Here is a 17,781-nt window from a genome sequence, read left to right as displayed (position 1 = left end):
ACTAGAGCATTTTACATTATGGGAGTCCGCATTTGTCAGTTTTGGAAGAAATGAGATAAATTAAGCAGAATTAACTGGTGGAGGGGAGCAGTTATCAAGTGAGAGCAGTTACAAAGGTATTCCACAGAGTATTTAAATTGTGGATGAGCATCAACCAGAAACAGAATGTGACAGGGAGCTAGGAGAAGGGTACCAAAGATTTTGTGATATGGTCTGATCAAGATAGAGGATTGTACCTACTGAACTACCAAGAAGCAAAAGGTGGCCACAGAGAAAGTGATAGCAGTAGCTGGGGCTGGAGATAAACAAGATACAGATGAGAATTTCAAGATGGGGGGCGGGGCTGGAAGGGAGCATTTGATTTCTGAAATGTTGTGAAGGAAGAACTGACATGATTTGGCAAATTTCTGGATGTGCTGTGTGCACAAGGAAAAGAAGTCATATGGCGATATGGGACCTCAATAACAGAAAGAAGGATGGTGTTGTCCAAGCGGAATGCATTTTATATGACCTCTACATTATCAAACAGATTTTTAATTCATGGAACCACGCTGTTACAAATATAGGGAGGAAAACAGCCTGGACATCACATGCTGCAGTAGCATTCTGCCCCAGAAAGGGGTTTCCAAATTAAGTGTACATCAAAACATCAAAGAGTCTGAAATGTTCTCTTACCCGCTGCAAGAAGAGAGGGAAGTGCAACGTGCTGAACGACATCCTCCAGCGAAAAACACTGCCGGGCTATCAGTACAGCAATGAAAGTGGCCAGTGAATCATGGAACGAAAGGTCACTCACCTTGAAAGGGGGGAAAAAATACTGGAATGCTTTCACATTGCAATACCGAAATCTTCATTCTTAATGAGCATGTTATTTAACAATAAAAAGCAAATTTGGCTTATCAGGAAAGAGTAAAATTATTTCAATTAAACAGTTTCCTCCATTCCAGATATTTTCAATGTGACACTTCCATCAATTTAATTACAAAATATACTGATTTTTTTTCCTCACATGTTAATTGTAATTAAATGAATAGGACACCGACTCCTGTGTAAAAGCGGGAACAGATTACTTTTAAATAGAAATTTGGCAGTGAATATATTCATTCCCCAGCTGATACAACATAGTAAAAAAAAAACAACCTTATATTTACACCGCTCTCCTTTAATATATGTGGTCACAGAAAAAACAATCCTTTAAAGTACCAGGATAAAGTCTGGTCTTCCACTGTCAGAAACTTTCATAGCCCATGGAGCACTGACAAGTTACAACAGATGAGTTAAGGATCAATTAAATATATTACACCCCTCTGACTAAATGCAAGACCAGAAACATGCTATCTGAGAGTGGGTCCATTCAATTCAGAGAAACAGCAACTGAGAAGATATGCATATATGCATATCTGCCTGTGTCTTTCACATATGGTTCCTCTCCTAATTTATAGAACTATAGAAATGCAATCAGGAAAAAACTGTATTTGAGTAAAAATACGATGTGTAGCCTGTGTTGTAAATGAAACAATGAAAATTCAGAAAACATAATTCAGAATTTTCAGAAGATGCTTTGAAAATATAAATAGATACAGTTCTAAAATCCTATTCAACAATGGATAGAGACAACTTAAGATAGATATGTTAAACTGGAATTTCTATTTCAAAATACATTCAACTTACATCCACACTGCAAAGCAGATCATTAAAACCCCAGACATGATTGGAAGAACAGCAAAGAGCTTTTAAAACCCCTAACCATTCTGAACTTAGCACCGTGCAGCATGCTGTCAATTCTGCGCAAAGGTTAGCTATGTCATTAATTCTAGAAGACAAGAGAAAACAAGTCAAGAGAAGAAAAATACTCATTAGCAATAAATATTTCAGAGATAAATAAAAATTTGTGTCAAGGCCTATAAGTTAAGATTTCTTCTAGTACTGTCCAATTGTGGACACCTATTCTTGCTAACTAGATAAATTTGATAAATGCATTGTGCCCAGTGACTGGCATGGGTCTAATGTGCTTTTGCACAAGGCACTGCATTTTATAGAGATTCTCCTGTGACACAATGTACCCATGTGTAGTGCCTACACTTTGTTGTAGTAGTCTGGGCTTAAATTAGGACTTCTAAGGAATCATTTGAGAATTTATAATTTGCTGGTTGGTATTCTATGCGAAGTTATAGTATTCTATTTTTATTTCAAAACTGAGATTGGCACACTGGTCTGTCTCAAGGAAGAGCATGTCTGTTCTGCTTACTTTTCACTTAAGCTAGAAGCAGAACAACCAGAGAGAAAGAATTTTGAGAAAAAGGAAGTTCAAACAGAGAAAAAAGAGGTAGAAAAACCACATGATGGAATATCCTTCCACATAGGCTCTGCATCCTGAGTTTTAGCTGGAAATACTTTATCAGGAGGGAGACTGACACTATAAAGAGAAGGAACAAACACACCAAGGGCCCCCTTCCCACCACCCACTTCGCCCATTAATGTTCCACACCTGAAGCAACAGAGGAAGCCTTTACTGGATTCTGGGAGAAGGGGTTCTAACTTAGAGATTGGACAGTATAACTGCTGAAAGTGTATGATGAAAATATCCTTTGAATCTCATATAGTTTGGGAAGTTGGGCACCAGTAGTATTATAACTTTATTTTCTTGTAACCATTTCTGACTTTTAAACCTTGTTACTTGTACTCATTTAAAATATTTTTTAAACCTGCTTTATTATCTAATCCAGTGCATTCAAAATTAAGTTGTTTTTTTCCTCAGGCGGGGGGCTCCATTTGAGATATGTCTATGCATGTCATTTCCATTAAAAAGTAAGACTTCACATAAACTTGTACTGTCCAGGAGAAAGCCAACCATTACAGGATATACGTTTCTGGGGAGAAATAGAAGACTGGTGTGTTGGGAGTCACTTTGCTGTATAACCAAGGTTGGCAAGAGCCAAGGTGTTGTTGGCTGGTTGCAGCTTGAACACAGAAACAGCTTAGTGTGACTTCTCTGTAGGAGGCTGTTTGTGAGCAGTCAGCAGTGGAAACAGGGTACTCGAAAGGGTGGGGATGACAGAGCTTCTCGTTAGTGTGGATTGTACCTTAGTAAATCACACTTTCATTATTGGTTCTGTCTCCCAATATGTTTCATTACCTTCCCCCACCTGCTGGCCAAACATGAAAGGTGAATTCAGGAACACAACCCTTTCTGAATCCACCCCACCATGACAAGTGCTCTACTCCCTCTCCCAGGTGACACCTGCTGATACTCTAGGAGTGGTGGCATGGGAAGAAGAGCTCCAGGCTTTTTCAAGGTGCCTAATTGTCCTCTCAAAAATGGACCAACTTGTAATGAAAGTTAATTTAAGCAAACGCCATAATTTGCATAGGGCCCCAAAATAGTAGGCCAACAAGGAAATTCTGCCAGCTATCAACTGTAAGGAAAACTGTGCCTTACTCAACTGAGCAAGAATAATCCTCCTGATTTAGGAACAAGGGGACAAAATAATCAAGTGAGTCACTGTCACTTTGTGCATTACCTACAAATTAAATTAACTATGATTCAGTCCAATGTTCAGAGCCATGTTGACTGGTTAAGAGATAAGAAATGTGAGTTACTCACCCTAAGCTGAGTTTCTTTTCTTTTCCCCTCCACAGGGGAAACTAGTCTGATAACCTTGGAGTGGTGTTCTTTGTTGACTTAATGAATCACTCCCTCCCAGATACTCTACATTGCAATACTCCCTCAGCTGCCTAGACTGCCTCAGGCTGGGATATGGAAGATAAATGATAAAAATATCAATATGCTCTTTAAGGAGGAAGGGAAGGAATCATTTACTGCAAGAGTAATGTCAATCAGAAAGGCAAAAACTATGCCTGCTTTGAAGCACAGTCAATAATTCTCTCTCTTTCATAATCAGACTTTTCAGGAGCTTTACCAAAGCGAACGAGGAGTAAGGAGAAAAAACTAATGGGTAGAAATGATATCTATAATAAGTTAGAGAAACAGATGTTGTACATTAGGTTGCAACAAGATTTCCAAATCCACTTAATCACTTTTCATTGATAGCCAGTAGGATAATAGTTTTCTGACCTTGAGTATGATAGTTTTTATATTTGAATTAGACAAGGGTCAGAATTAAATTTGAACAACCTTGAGCAAGGAAAAGTTTGTCACTGGCCCTTGAATTCTGACCTGAATTCTAAGTCTTCTTAACGAGGGCAAACCAAAACCCTATTTCTCTCAACCATTTTGATTTTGAGGGAACTGCAGTTGAAATCCAGATATAAAATTCAGGCTCTTCACTACCTGCATTATGAGGTTTTCAGAAAGGAGGATTAAGAAAAATAAATCCAGCAAAGAAATATAAGGTGAATTTTGCATAAGAAGGAATAATTTTAGTATTTGTTAAAGATCCAAAGACAAATCATAACATTGTCATAGATCCTAAGAAAATGAAGTAATGGTGAAAAGAAAAAAATAAACTTTATGAGACAGCTGATCTCTAAATAAGGTCCAGACACAAAAGAGCAATATGGAAGCTGAAAGAGACAATTATTGTTTGTCAAAAAGAGCAATAGTAAAAGGAAATTATCACATAAAAGATCTTTCTGTTCCCCAGTCTTAGAAGAAATATGCTTGATTTGGAGTGAAAAATCTTAGGATCAAATTTGGGATGTCAAAGGATAATTTTAATGAGACTGGAAAAAATCAGTATTTTGTCTCACAAAATCTATTACTTTTGGCCACTCTTCTTCCTTTAATTAAATTAAGTTGTGTTTAGTCTGTCTTTTGTAGATGCTGCAATGTTCAGTGATCTTTCAGGAACAGTCTTAACCGGGACGATTCTAGGTTCTCACATGGAGCATAAAGGGCAGGGCTCCCAGCAGAAAACGTCAAGAGGTTGAAAAGGTGCTTGGTATCGGATCTGCTGTGCCAATACCCACAGATGTGTATTTGTATGGGCAGTAGAAGCAAGGTTCTCTGAACGCCACCTGCCTTCCTTTGTTTTGCTCTCATATTGATTCCTATGGCAGCTGAGCAATGAAAAAGGGAGAGAAAAGGCATGTCTACATTATGTGCTGAGATGTGATTCTCCTGTCATGTCTCCGTTGCTGCTACCAGTACTGATGCAAGTATATTATTATATGCACCCCCGTGGGATAAGAGCTAATATAAGTATGTATACACAAGCAGGGCATATCACATCTATAGCTCATTGCATAGACATAGCCAGAGACAAGCAGGGGCAGAGGGGAGAGAGAGATGAAGTAAAAACAACAGTGACACAAATGGGTGAGAGAGAGAAATGGACAAAGAAAAAGATGGTGGCAAAGTATCGGGAGAGAGAAGAAAAAGATTGCTATAAATGACCAACCAGCCTACTGGAAGGGTGCTTCACCAGAAAAAGCTAAGAGCACCTATGATAGTCCCGTAAAGACTTCTCTTCAAGAACTAGTCATCTTGAAAGACTGAACTGACAGGAATGTCTGTTTATTTTCTTCTCTGTTGTTATAGCTACATTCTATGTGGGCACCAGATACCATAGGACAACAGTTACATAGGAAATGCCAGACTGGTTCAAACCCCAGGTCCATCTAGTTTAGTATCCTGTCTCAACATCAGCCAGCACTAGAACCTTCAGAGAAAGGCACGAGACACCTATGGGCTAATGTGACCAATATGGAGGTCTCATCTGCATCCTTCATATTTAGAAGATGGTCTAAACTCTGAATTGTGATATTTTTATTTCTCTTCTAAAACTCTTTTTTTAATGAGCTATCTATAACATATCTGAATGTTCTTGTTATCTATTTACATGTCCAGCCTCTTGTGGCCTCAATAGCATTGGGTGGCTATTTGTTCTCTAATTTATCAGTTAATAATATATTTCATCTGGGGGAAGGAACTGACCTGGTATTCTACATTCCTTGACAGTTCCTGTCAGGGTGTGTCAAAATCATGAGAACTTGAGGAAATCAGAACAAGTCTTCTCTTGCTAGGAAGCTAATAATTGTGCCTTACGGTCCTTGGTCTTGCCAAGAGAGCAGGGGACAGGACTCAATGACCTCCCAGGGTCCCTTCCAGTTCTATGATATGTGTGTATGTGTATCTCCATGTCCTACAAAACTCTTCCTGTACTTTTACAAAGGGGCTTCTATTTATACTGTTTGGTGATGCAAATAAGCCTACACCCATTATTAATCCTTGCAATGATATGCAAACAAGTCTGCTGCAGCCTAAGTAGAAGGAAACTGATTCAAAAGGACACAGCAGCACTGAAGCAGAAAGAAAGAGGAAATTTGTCAGCAAAGACAATGCCAAAAGGGAGCAAAAAAAGAGGAAGGAAGAAAAAACATGCACATAAACAGCCCCAATTATCTCTAATAATATCCCAGGTACTTCATTTCACAGCAGCACTAACACTTATTTTGACTATATCTGAATCCATTTTTCTTACCTTCCTGCATCTTGGTGCCCCATACATACATTCATTAGTGCATTACAGACAAAGCTGTAGCGATTGGCTGCATTGTCACTCAAGATCTTGCCCAGCATTGAGTAGTTGATGCTGTGAGCAGAGGGATTCTCGATAAAATCCAACATGAATTCTGGATCCCATAACAAGTTGGAGTTTGAGGGCTGTACGTTGCTGTATATGGTTTGCTTTACTTTTGAACAAGCACTACTAAGGGTTAAAAACAGAAGGAGACACAAAAATATTACTCAGTTCTCTTGGGTTGTTGAAATATTTATGCAGATTAAAACAAGATGGCCACTAAGTACTACTTACAGAACTATTAGTTAAACTATTACATCCCATAAAGTCTATTGTATTCTCCTGGGAAGCACTGGAGGACACAAGTGGGATTACTCTTCTGGACACCATTTCAGAAAATTGTGGTGTTTGTACAGAAAGTCTGACAAACTCAGATGGCACACAGCCAATTTCTTAAGTTTTCCTGCAGTATTAATATGAACTCTCAAATTCCCATACCAGCTTTGTGATATGCTTCATCAAAGCCTGAGCAGCCAGCACCCACCTTTTCCTGACAATGATTTCACATGGTATAACACACCCGTAAATACAGACACTGATGCTGCTTCAGAAGATCGCTATTCCTCCTTTACATTTCACAATGCAGAGTGAACTGGAGTGTGCATGGGTGTGAGGGGTTATGTGCCAAGAAATGTCAGACTCTGACCTATATTCTCTTTTATTTTATATGTATATAAAATCCTCAATAACCTAGAAAGAAATATTTGACACTAGCTTTTTAATTATTGACATGATGAACTGGATATTATCTGTAATTTGTTGGCTGATACTATGCTCCTTTGACATTAAGGATAAACACAAAAGAAAAAGACCGTGTAGGATAGGGATATTAACATGTTAGTGGACCTCTGTCAGCAAGAGAGAAGCTATTGTGCAAAGAGAGCAGATAACTTGTTCAAGAGGACATCTGCATTAACTAAGAAGGTGCTGGTTGTGACTCCATATTTAAGGTTTTATTTACATGAACAAGTTTAAATAAACTTAGAACTCAGTTTAAAAGTTCCTGTTGTCAATTTAGTGCCATCTGATTTGATATAAGATGCTCAATTCACTAAAGGAAAGTCTACACAGGGATTTCATAGATCTAAGTAAACTGTAACAACTCTCATGAAACTAGAACGGAAGTAGGATCTAATACAAGTTGGGGTAGAAGTCACAAGATCAGAGGGATTAGTGGGTCAGAAATGTAGCGTTCAGCTCAGAGGTAGGTGTGATCACAAAGGAAACTGGTGCTTGGTCCTACCATAAGCGTCAGGGCCTGAACTTGACCACCTCTTCAGTTTCCTTCCAGTTCTAGGATTCTATGAAATGGAGTTTAGACACTGTGATCATATACAGCCAATCCCCCAGGGTGTGCCTTCAATTCAACATTAACTCAAGCTCTTATTCGGGTGTTGGCCCAAAACCCCACCCTGCATAGAGTTGAAAACATGACATAAGGCTAGCTGGCTTGTTTAGGACTAAAGGCCGAGCAAGGTTATTATTCAGCCTGGTAACCCACCCACTATGCAGTGGGGATGTGGCTAAACTACTGAAGTGCAGAAGTCCTCCAGCTCCTTCCCATTTTCCCTCCACATGCTCATCAAGACAGATGAGTTGTATCATAATTAACTGGAAGGAATTAAGAGTGGCTTAGCTTAATGCAGCAGCACAGAGAACCATGGAAAATGCCCCAGAAGCCCAACCAACACGCACGTTGGTGGCGTGCAGCACCAGTGAAGACACAGTAATACAGGTGTGGCATTGTGGTGTGGCTCCTCATAATGGACTAGGCTAAACCCAGTTGGCTGTCCCTGGGCAACTCCACAATGAAGGCATATCTCAGAAGCAGGAAGTTTCCAATGGTAAGACATTTAATTTCTCCTGCAAATAGAGGTTTGTCTGCCTATGAGAAGCCATAGGTAGTTTAGTACTGCTTAGGTCCAATTTAATTTTAAACTCAATTTTCTAACAAACTTGTTTTCATTTCATAAATTTTAGGTCATAAATTAGTCTTGCAACTCAAAAATTAGTCTTGGTCTCAAAAGCCAGAAAGGTGAGTTTCTGACATCTGAAGGGAGGCAGAAAGGCAGTGATTCTGATGACTTATACACACTGCAAGTGCTAGCATGGCATAGCTCTACCATGGCCACTCCACCATTAGTGCCACAGTTTAGACACTTTCTAGAGTGACAGTAGGTGTTTTTCCAATGTTTATCTGTCACATCCCAGAATGCCAGAAGTATATGTTGACCTAATTCTACACACAGGCCAGGTCTCAGCGAAACGGAACTGCCTTTCTCCAGGAGCAGCTGTCAAAAACTTTGGCCGAGGGAGATGGAGGAAGAAGGGGGAAGATGCACTGACAGAGTTAGGTGACTAACAGAAATTATAGGAACAAAGGACGATGGTTAACAATTTTTGTGGATTTTTGACTTTTTTCTCATTACCCTTCCACAGCCAGAAACTATTTAAATGGTCATTGCTGTACATGGCTGTGGTGTTAAATGGTATGCTACAAAGACAAGCTGCATAAGTTTTTCAGTTTACTGCCATGTAACATGCCAATAGACCTGCCTGTAGGCCTAAAGGCCTTAAAGAGCAGCCAGCAGGCCTCAGAGAGCAAGAGTGGGAACTTCCATTCCTGTGGCACAACCAAGTTCCCACCCTTGTGTTACAGCCTGGGACCCCATAAACGTAAATGCGAGATAGCCATATCAGCCCCTGAACAGCTGTGTTTAGACATGGGAACGTGGAGAAACCAGTAACCAGGACAACCTTGGCTTCAGACCTGTGAGAATGTTAAAAGTGGTGTTGAGCCTGTATGTGCACACCCAGTAAAAAACTAAGGGATAAAAATTACTATGAGGTCCCACCCTAGATGAGTTAAACCAACAAGAAGTCCTGTGGCACCTTATTGACTAACAGATATTTTGGAGCACAAGCTTTCATGGGCAGAGACCTGCTTCATCAGATGCATGGGGGGCGGGGTTCCAGGGGAGGGCTTATGAAAAGGAGGGACTCTCAGTTTAGGGGAGGGCCAGAGCTGACAAGGTCTGTTCAGTCATGGAGAATGTGGCCCATCATCAGCAGTTAATGTGGAGTTGTGAACATCAAGAGAGAAGAAATCTGGTCAATTCAGTCAGGGAGGATGTGGCCCATTATCAGTAGCTAATGTGAAGGTGTGAGCATCCAGAGTAGAGAAACTGCTTTTGTAATTGGCCAGCCACTCCCAGGCTGTTCAATCCTTGGTTGATGGTATCTAATTTGCAAATGAATTGCAGCTTTGTGGTTTCTCTTTGGAGTCTGTTTTTGAAGATTTTTTTGTGGTAGGATTGCCACTTTTACATGTGTTACTGAGTGTTCAGGGAGACTGAAATGCTCTCCTATAGGTTTTTGGGTGTTATCATTCCTGATGTGTGATTCGTGACCATTTATTCTTTCACTAGAGACTGTCCAGTCTGGCCAATGTATATTGCAGTAGCATATTGCTAGCACATGATGGCATATATTACATTAGTAGATGTGCAGGTAAGAGAGACCCTGATGGTGTGGTTGATGTGGTTAGGTCCTATGATATCATCACTGGTGTAGACATGTGAGCAGATTTGGGACTGAGGCTTGTTGCAGAGATTGGTTCCAGGTTTAGGGTTACTGTGGTGTGGTCTACGGTTTCTGGTGAGAATTTGTTTAAGGTTGGCGGGTTAAACCAGGGACTTTCCACCTCAGGTATGCCTCGGCCATTCCCCCAGCTGGAGCAATGTCCACTGTGGCCCTGATGTGAAGCACTTCAGGACTGGAATTCCCCTCTGCAGAAAAGAACGCAAGCATGCCAAATAGGTTCTTGTCCAGGCATATACATCCTGTTGTATTTTGCTTGCTAATGTGTACCTTGTGAATAATTTGAAGTAACTTGGGGTAGGTAAGCTTAATAAAGTACAGTCATCCCTAATCAGCTCTGTGTTGAAGCATGTCCCATGATCCCATCCATCCTCGGCCTGTGAGTTGACATTATCAGTTGCTGTCGTCTCCATTAGGGCAAGTGGGATTCACGCTAGGAAGTTCAGATTTCTCACATCACACAATCAGAAGTTTTAAAGTACTCTCTAATCATAGGACAACCAATAAAAAAAGGAGAATGAGTGTAGCTATATTTATTTTTAAAAATAATACAAAAAAAGGATAAATAAAGCAAGCTTTGGGCTTTTCAGAAGGCCTTGAAAAGGCTCCCTTAGAAAGGCACTTAGAACAAACTAAGCAGTCCTGGGATAAGAGTAAAAGTCCTATCATGGATCAATAAGAGGTTAAAAGGTAGCAATAAATGATCAGTTTTCAAAATGGAGAGCGGTAAATAGCAATGTGACCCAGGGGTATTGGTCGGAACCAGTTCTGATCAACAGATTCATAAATGACTTGGACAAAGACGTAAACAGTGAAGTGAACACACTACAAAATTACTCGATACAGCCTAAGTTGAAAGTGGACTGGAAAGGCTTACAAAAAGCTCTCTGTGAAATTCAATGGTGACAAATGTAACATACACTGGAAAACATAATTCCATATATATATATATATATATACATAAAAAAATAAAATGATGGGGTCTAAACTAGCCACAGGCTGAAGCGCTCTAGTCCAGCACTCTTCTCATCGGGCAGCATCCTTAATCCATCATGATTTTAGTTAGCCAGATAACCACTTATCATGGTCCCTTAAAGTTTGTTAATAGCCACCAAGCCTGGCCCTCTGTGTTCTATACTGTTATTTAGCTGTAATTTACCCCTAAATGTCTTCTAAGAGCCCAGTACACTGTGGCTTTGTTGGTAATGCTGCTAGACAATTCTGACCTCCCCATGGTCCAGAAACTTCTCTCATTTGGCACCAGTCAGGTCCCAAGAGTGATGGACTAGAGAAACTGTCTTACCATTCAAGAAAGCTGTTTCAGTTGCCATGGCTAGCTCTCTGAAAATATCTGCTCAACCTGCAGTGGCAGTCAAAAAAGCTAAGAGTGTGTTAGGAACCACTGGGATTGGGATAAATGATAAAACAGAAAATATCATAGTGTTATTATCTAAATCCATGGTACAACCACCTGCTGAATATTGCATGCAGTTCTGGCCAACCCATCTCAAAAAAAGATACCTCAGAATTGGAAAAGGCACAAAGAAGAGCATCAGAAATGAAGAGGCATGAAACAGCTTGCACAGGAGGACAAATTAAAAAGACTGGGACTTTTCAATTTGTAGAAGACACAACTGAAGGGGAAGAATATGACAGAAGTCTATAAAATCACAAACTGTGTGGAGAAAGTGAATAAGGAAATTCTATTTACTCCTTCACATAAAACAAGAATGAGAGGTCAGCCAATGAAAGTAATAGGCAGGCAGTTTAAATGCAACTAAAGAAGTACTTCTTCATATAATATATAGTTAACTTGTGGAACTCATTGCCACAGGATGCTGTGAAAGTTAAAACTATAACTGGGTTCAAATAATGAAATAAGTTCATGGTGGATAGGTCGATCAATGTCAGTTAGCAAAGATGGTCAGGGATGCAAACCCATACTCTGCTGTCCTTAAGCTCCTGACTGCCAGAAACTGAGACTGGATGATAGGAAATGGATGAATCACTTGACAATTGTCATGTTCTGTTCATTCTCTTTGAAGCTTCTGGCATTGGTCACTGTTGGATTACTGGATACTAGGCTAGGCGGACCACTGGCCTCACCCAATATGGAAATTCTGATTGTTTTTAAGATACTTTAGAACAGAGGACCACAATTATTCTTCACACAACTCCACTGAAGTCAGTAACTCAAGAAAGGATGTAATTGGCTTATAATTTTGGGGAAACCCAAAGTGATACAAATACCCAAGAAAACTTTACAGACAATCTTATGTCTCTTCTCTTACGCTTTTGAGGAACCAGTGGGTTAAGAGCTGGAACTGTTGTAAATTAGCAGATTGGGACCCGCTTTGCAGTAGGATCCCCGAAAAGACTCAGCCAGGATTTGGAAAACTTGGGGGAAGGACACAGAGCACCCTTTAAAAACGCAGGCTAAACATGTTCCTCTTAAGCCTGGCCACTCACATTGGATGTGGCCCTCACCTGGCTCGGCCCTTTCAAGCAAGCCAGTCCTGTCAGAATTGCAGAAGATAGTGGTGACTTCACTAACTCATCACACCGTGGCTGGCATTTTCACAAGCGATATAGGTAAAATGGGAAAAACATATTACACTCTATCCCTCTACTATCCCCTAACAGCACCAGTTACAATCTGACCATAATCGAATAAATGCTAGAATCTCCTCAAACCCTGCTAATGTAATGTAAAACAGGCTTATGGAATACATTAGCTTCCTGAAAAACAACAAACATGTTACATATACAATGCAGAGGCTATGACCAGAAAATTATGGACTCGGACAGCATTTTCAGAACCTCTGCCACACAGTAGCCTAAATCCCACTGACTTTCAAACAGCTTTTCCTCTTAGGTGCTTTGGAAAAATAGGACTTCGGTACTTCAGAAATTCTTATACTATATCTGCTGTATGGGTTGGAACACAACAGGATTCTTTTAGTTTCATAATGGCCACAATGCTAACTATCACTTAAGAAACGGATTTGTAAATTTAACGTCTGACCACATGCTACGCTGAGGCAGTGGCCAGACAATCAGAATCATAAAAAAAAGTGATGAGAAAGTTAAAAAAAGGAAGTGTGGTGAACATTAGCACATAAACTGGATGGAAGGCAGTTTGTATCCAACCAGTAGTAGGCATCCTTCTGTCTGCATAGACTATGGATCGGAGAGGAGAGGTATCCAACCACTCAGGATGATAACAGAGGAAAGACCCTTTAAAACCTGAAGTCAAGAGACGGTAAGAGACGTGCATAAAAGCCAATGTTTTCTTAAATACAGCACTGTAATTTATTTTGAAAATTACTAAAAGAGGGAACCAATGAGACCTGCAGTGTCATAGAAAGCAGCTGAAAGAGTGATTGCAAGTAGTTAACCACTGTATATTACACACAGTAAGGCAGCTACGCAGAATAAACTAGTATACTGTTAGTACGTTGTGCTATAGTACGGATCTAGTTAAGGAACACCCTGTATTTCTTTTTAACTACCAGGCTTCAGAGAGTTTGTATTTCAAATCAGTCATTTTTAATTACACTGGACTAGAAAACCTGTTTAAGTGCTGAATACAGATGCAGTTAGAACTCTTATGTTATTACCATGCCGTTTTAAAATATTATTATACAATTCCAATAAAATAGGGGGTTTTTTGTTTGTTGGGTTTTTTTCGTTTTGGTTTGATTTTTTTGTTGCTATTTTATGTTCTCAGTTAACATTGGTGTTGAAAAACACACTGTGCAATGATGTGGTCATTTTACAGTTGAGAGGTATCAGTAGTTAAGAAGTATCTTATATATTTAATATTTTTTTCAAAGCAACATTGTAGAAACACTGTTCATGTGTATTTATACATCCTTTACATCATCTACAAATTCTCTTACTGAGATAAGCATGCAATGCAAACCTCAAACAAGAAACATGCAGCTCAAAACCACAAAAATAAATGGAAAAAAACTCAACAGTGACTAAACTGCCTCGTAACTTGAACAATAAGCCAGTATAGAGATAAAAGGTTTTGTTTGCTTGTTTTCGAAACAGCCAAAAATACTGACTTTGGGTATCTCTAAAATAAGATGCCATTTTGGAACAAGAATCGAAAAGCTTGGCAATGTAGCATCATGCAAACCACACACTTGTTGATGTGTCTCTACCTATTTCTAATGAAAGATTTAGTAAGAAAAGGACTATCATGGTATCAACTATGGCTTCATTATTTTCAGTGATGGTGTAGATATTGCAATTGATTTACCAGAGCATCATGATGTATCTTAGCTTAATGACAACTGAACTGCAATGAAGAGTATTAAACTATTTTCCTAGCATTGTGCATGGGCATATCCACACTTCCCCACATACAGTGGTGCTGACAGCCTCCTTGGGCCTTGGTGCAAGGTGGGAGGGGGCCCAGCTCCCCACCCCAGAAGGGACAGGATCTAGAGTGGAATGAGTGTGTCTTAGGAGATTCAGCCCTGGCTCCCCCATGCTCTATCAGAGCCACACGCCTAGTAGCAGCAAGCACCCTTTAGCATTTCAAAGGGGCCTGGAGTTCTGGATCCCTTTGAAATGCCGGAGACCTTGAGCAACTTCCCCCTTTACCCCCCCGCCCAGAAGGCCTGCCCATATAGGTTCTGCCTGCACTGAGCTCCATGCGGCTGGACCTGTGGATCCTCATTGACTTCAATGGGATATCAGAGTTATGCCTGCTATGTTCAGCGCTCAAACAGTGTCAAGACCTACTGAAACAGTCTTTTGTAGGTGAAATGGTTCCCAAGTAGGACAAAAGAAAACAAGCAAGTAGATACACTGCATTTTCAAGAGCAAATAAACTAATTTAAAAGTTAAACAACACTGAAAGGCAGACACCTGCTTCTTAGTAGTTTCTATAGTTATAGGTTAGTATGTAACATCTTTGTACTACTAACCTGAAAAGATCTCCAAATTTGCTTCTCAGGTGGCTACATGATACATAAAGATCATAGAGGTAAGCTAAAATACATCTTTCAGGGGAAGAACACTCGGATGGATTAACAACATGCTTGACAACACCACATAATCTGGAAAAAAAAAATAAGATATTTGAAATCTTAACTAACCCATTTCACCTTGAATGGTCTCTTGAAATATAACTCTGAGTGCCTTTCCCAGGACTGAAGAAGAGTTCTGAATAAGCTCAAAAGCTTCCCCTCTCTCACCAAAATAATTTGATCCAATAAACGATATTACCTCCTTCACCATGTCTCACTGAAGCCTAGTTTAATAGCATTAAATTATAATTAACGTACCCAGGCCAATAACTAGACAATGATCAAAGTCCATAGAAAAATCAAAGTGTGTGCTATTTCAATAAGTATAAAGCATTTCACTTGAAGCATATTGTCATAATTTTAAAATGAAAATAGGTAAGTGTTCAGAGTGTTTTACATACATGGGACACAATCCTGCAGCACATTACATACAAAGGGATTCCCACTGACTTCAAGATGGCTCCATACCGGCCACAGGGGTCGGCCCGAACACAACTCACTGTGCCATTTGAGCCATGAAAAACAGACCGAAGCTAAACATCCTACCACACTAAAAAACAATGATACAAAAGCATGCAACAGTTGCTAATCTAGAATAGCGTAAGATCATTGAACGAAGGACTCAACATTTCACCTTTTAATTAGGCTCTGCACCAATGGAATTCACTTTGCAGCCAGTATCACTGCAACAGCGGATGAAGGCATGCATTTCCTAGGCTACTTGATTATCCATGCATCTACAGTGATTGTCAATAAGGCACTGTTGAGGCAGGAAGACCTACTGTCTTCTGCATCAACATTTTTATAGCTGGAGAGTTACCTTCTGCATGGTCTTTTCATCACACTTGAAAGGCCAGTGTGCTCTATACCCACCTCATTATTAGCAGTGTAAGCTTCTGAGGTAAAAACTGTTCTATATGATGTTTGTAAAGTGCCCAGCACAGGGGAGCACTTGGGAACTTACTGTAGCACAAAGGGAAAAACAGCAGCAGTACAGGTTGAATCTCTCTAGTCCAGCACCTTCAGAACCTGACGGGTGCCAAACGAGAGAATTTGTCGGACTGCAGGAGATCAACATTGTCTGGAAGCATTACCAACACTTCACTGCTTACTGGGCTCTAAGAAGACATTTAGGGGTAAATTAGAGCTAAATAAAAATACAGAACTCTAAGAGCCAGGACTTTATGGGACCATGGGAAACTTGACCACCCATGATAAGTGGTGGCCCGGCTAACTAAAATCATGCTGGATTATGGATGTTGTCAGATGAAAGAGTGACAGACTCGAGAAGTTCAACCCGCAGAGTGTTGTGCTATCTTTGAGCAAACTACTCTATAACTACTCACACAGATAACTGCTTCAAATATTAAAGAGTATTTAAAGCTATTATTTAAATAAGTGCAAATATCCTCAAAGAAACTATTGCATTGTGTGTAAATCATTTTTTAAAATTTAAACTGGTGTAAAATCCTTATTGGTGCGTAAAAGTAGGTTACATCAAGCTATCCTCAGTCAATTCCTTAATGACTTCAGTTTTCCCTAAATAAAAACTCATTGATTTTTGCACTGGTTTAAGCTGTTTTGAATGATTTCTATACAATGCAATATATATAAACATCACATATATTTGAATAGCTCAAAAAGCCTGTATAAAATTAGTTTAATTAGACTTATTATAAGCAAACATAGAAAAATACAGCAGCTACAAACCCTTCAAAAACTTGTGCAGTCTGCTCTGGATTTAGAATTAGGCAGGCATGGTAGCGTCGCAAAACTGCAACAATGCACACACACAATCCTGTTGTGTAACTTCCTGCCAGGCTGGATGACTTCAGCAGTAGTTCTGCTTCCACAACACTCAGTTCATTTAACAACTAAAGAAGAACACAAATACTGAACTGAAAATCCTTTTCCAAATTAAGCTATAAAGAACATTTCCAATAATCTTAAATGAAAATAGCTACCAAAACATTACACAATAGAGTGACATAAGTAATGGTTATTAAAAATGCTAGTCAAGAAAAAACAAGAACTCAAACAGTACCAAAAATAAAAAAAAAAAAAAAAACCACATAGAATTGTTCTTCATGGCTGTAGAAATTTTGCGTGTCTAGACAACTGTTGCATGACAGAGAGAAGGGTTTTAGATTAAAATAGGCATTTAAATAAACTCTTCTGGAAATGCTATTCTTCAAAAACCACAATACATTTTAAAACAATTAGAATATATCTGTCAATTATTAAGAAAATATAAAAGTACAGTTGCAAACAATAGCCTCTTTTATAGTATGTTTGATCCACAGATCTTCAAGGACTGAAAAAGGGAAGTTAAACTATTTACAGCCCTATTTTATAGGTAGGGAAACTGTGAAAATCATTTAACCTACCCATGCATCAAAGTAACACAGCAGCAGGTCTAGAAGAATTCAGATCTCCTAACTCCCCGTACAGTGTCTTCCTACCCACTGGGCATACTGTGAGCCACATACATTTGTAATATCAAGGTAAAAATGTGATATTTATAAAATGAAAGGAAAAATCTACTCTAACATCAGATAATGTTTATTTGTACAGCATTGCTGTGCATGTGACTT

General features: G+C 39.4%; 1 protein-coding gene across 1 annotated transcript in view; it reads right to left on the bottom strand.

The window, feature by feature from the left end:
- Positions 1-17,781, bottom strand: part of MED12L (mediator complex subunit 12L) — a 295,842-nt gene that overhangs the window by 61,604 nt on the left and 216,457 nt on the right. Inside the window, exons 19-23 of the mRNA XM_075003690.1 lie at positions 16,898-17,061; positions 15,086-15,217; positions 6,444-6,671; positions 1,672-1,813; positions 676-796 (exon numbers count right to left, since the gene is read on the bottom strand). Coding sequence (XP_074859791.1) covers positions 676-796; positions 1,672-1,813; positions 6,444-6,671; positions 15,086-15,217; positions 16,898-17,061 — 787 coding nt within the window. The remainder of the gene's footprint in view (positions 1-675; positions 797-1,671; positions 1,814-6,443; positions 6,672-15,085; positions 15,218-16,897; positions 17,062-17,781) is intronic.

This window comes from Carettochelys insculpta, chromosome 10 (genome assembly GCF_033958435.1).
Source record: "Carettochelys insculpta isolate YL-2023 chromosome 10, ASM3395843v1, whole genome shotgun sequence".
Classification (NCBI taxonomy): domain Eukaryota; kingdom Metazoa; phylum Chordata; order Testudines; family Carettochelyidae; genus Carettochelys; species Carettochelys insculpta.
The sequence above is the reverse complement of the archived record's forward strand: the minus strand, read 5'-3'. Positions and strand labels throughout refer to the sequence as shown.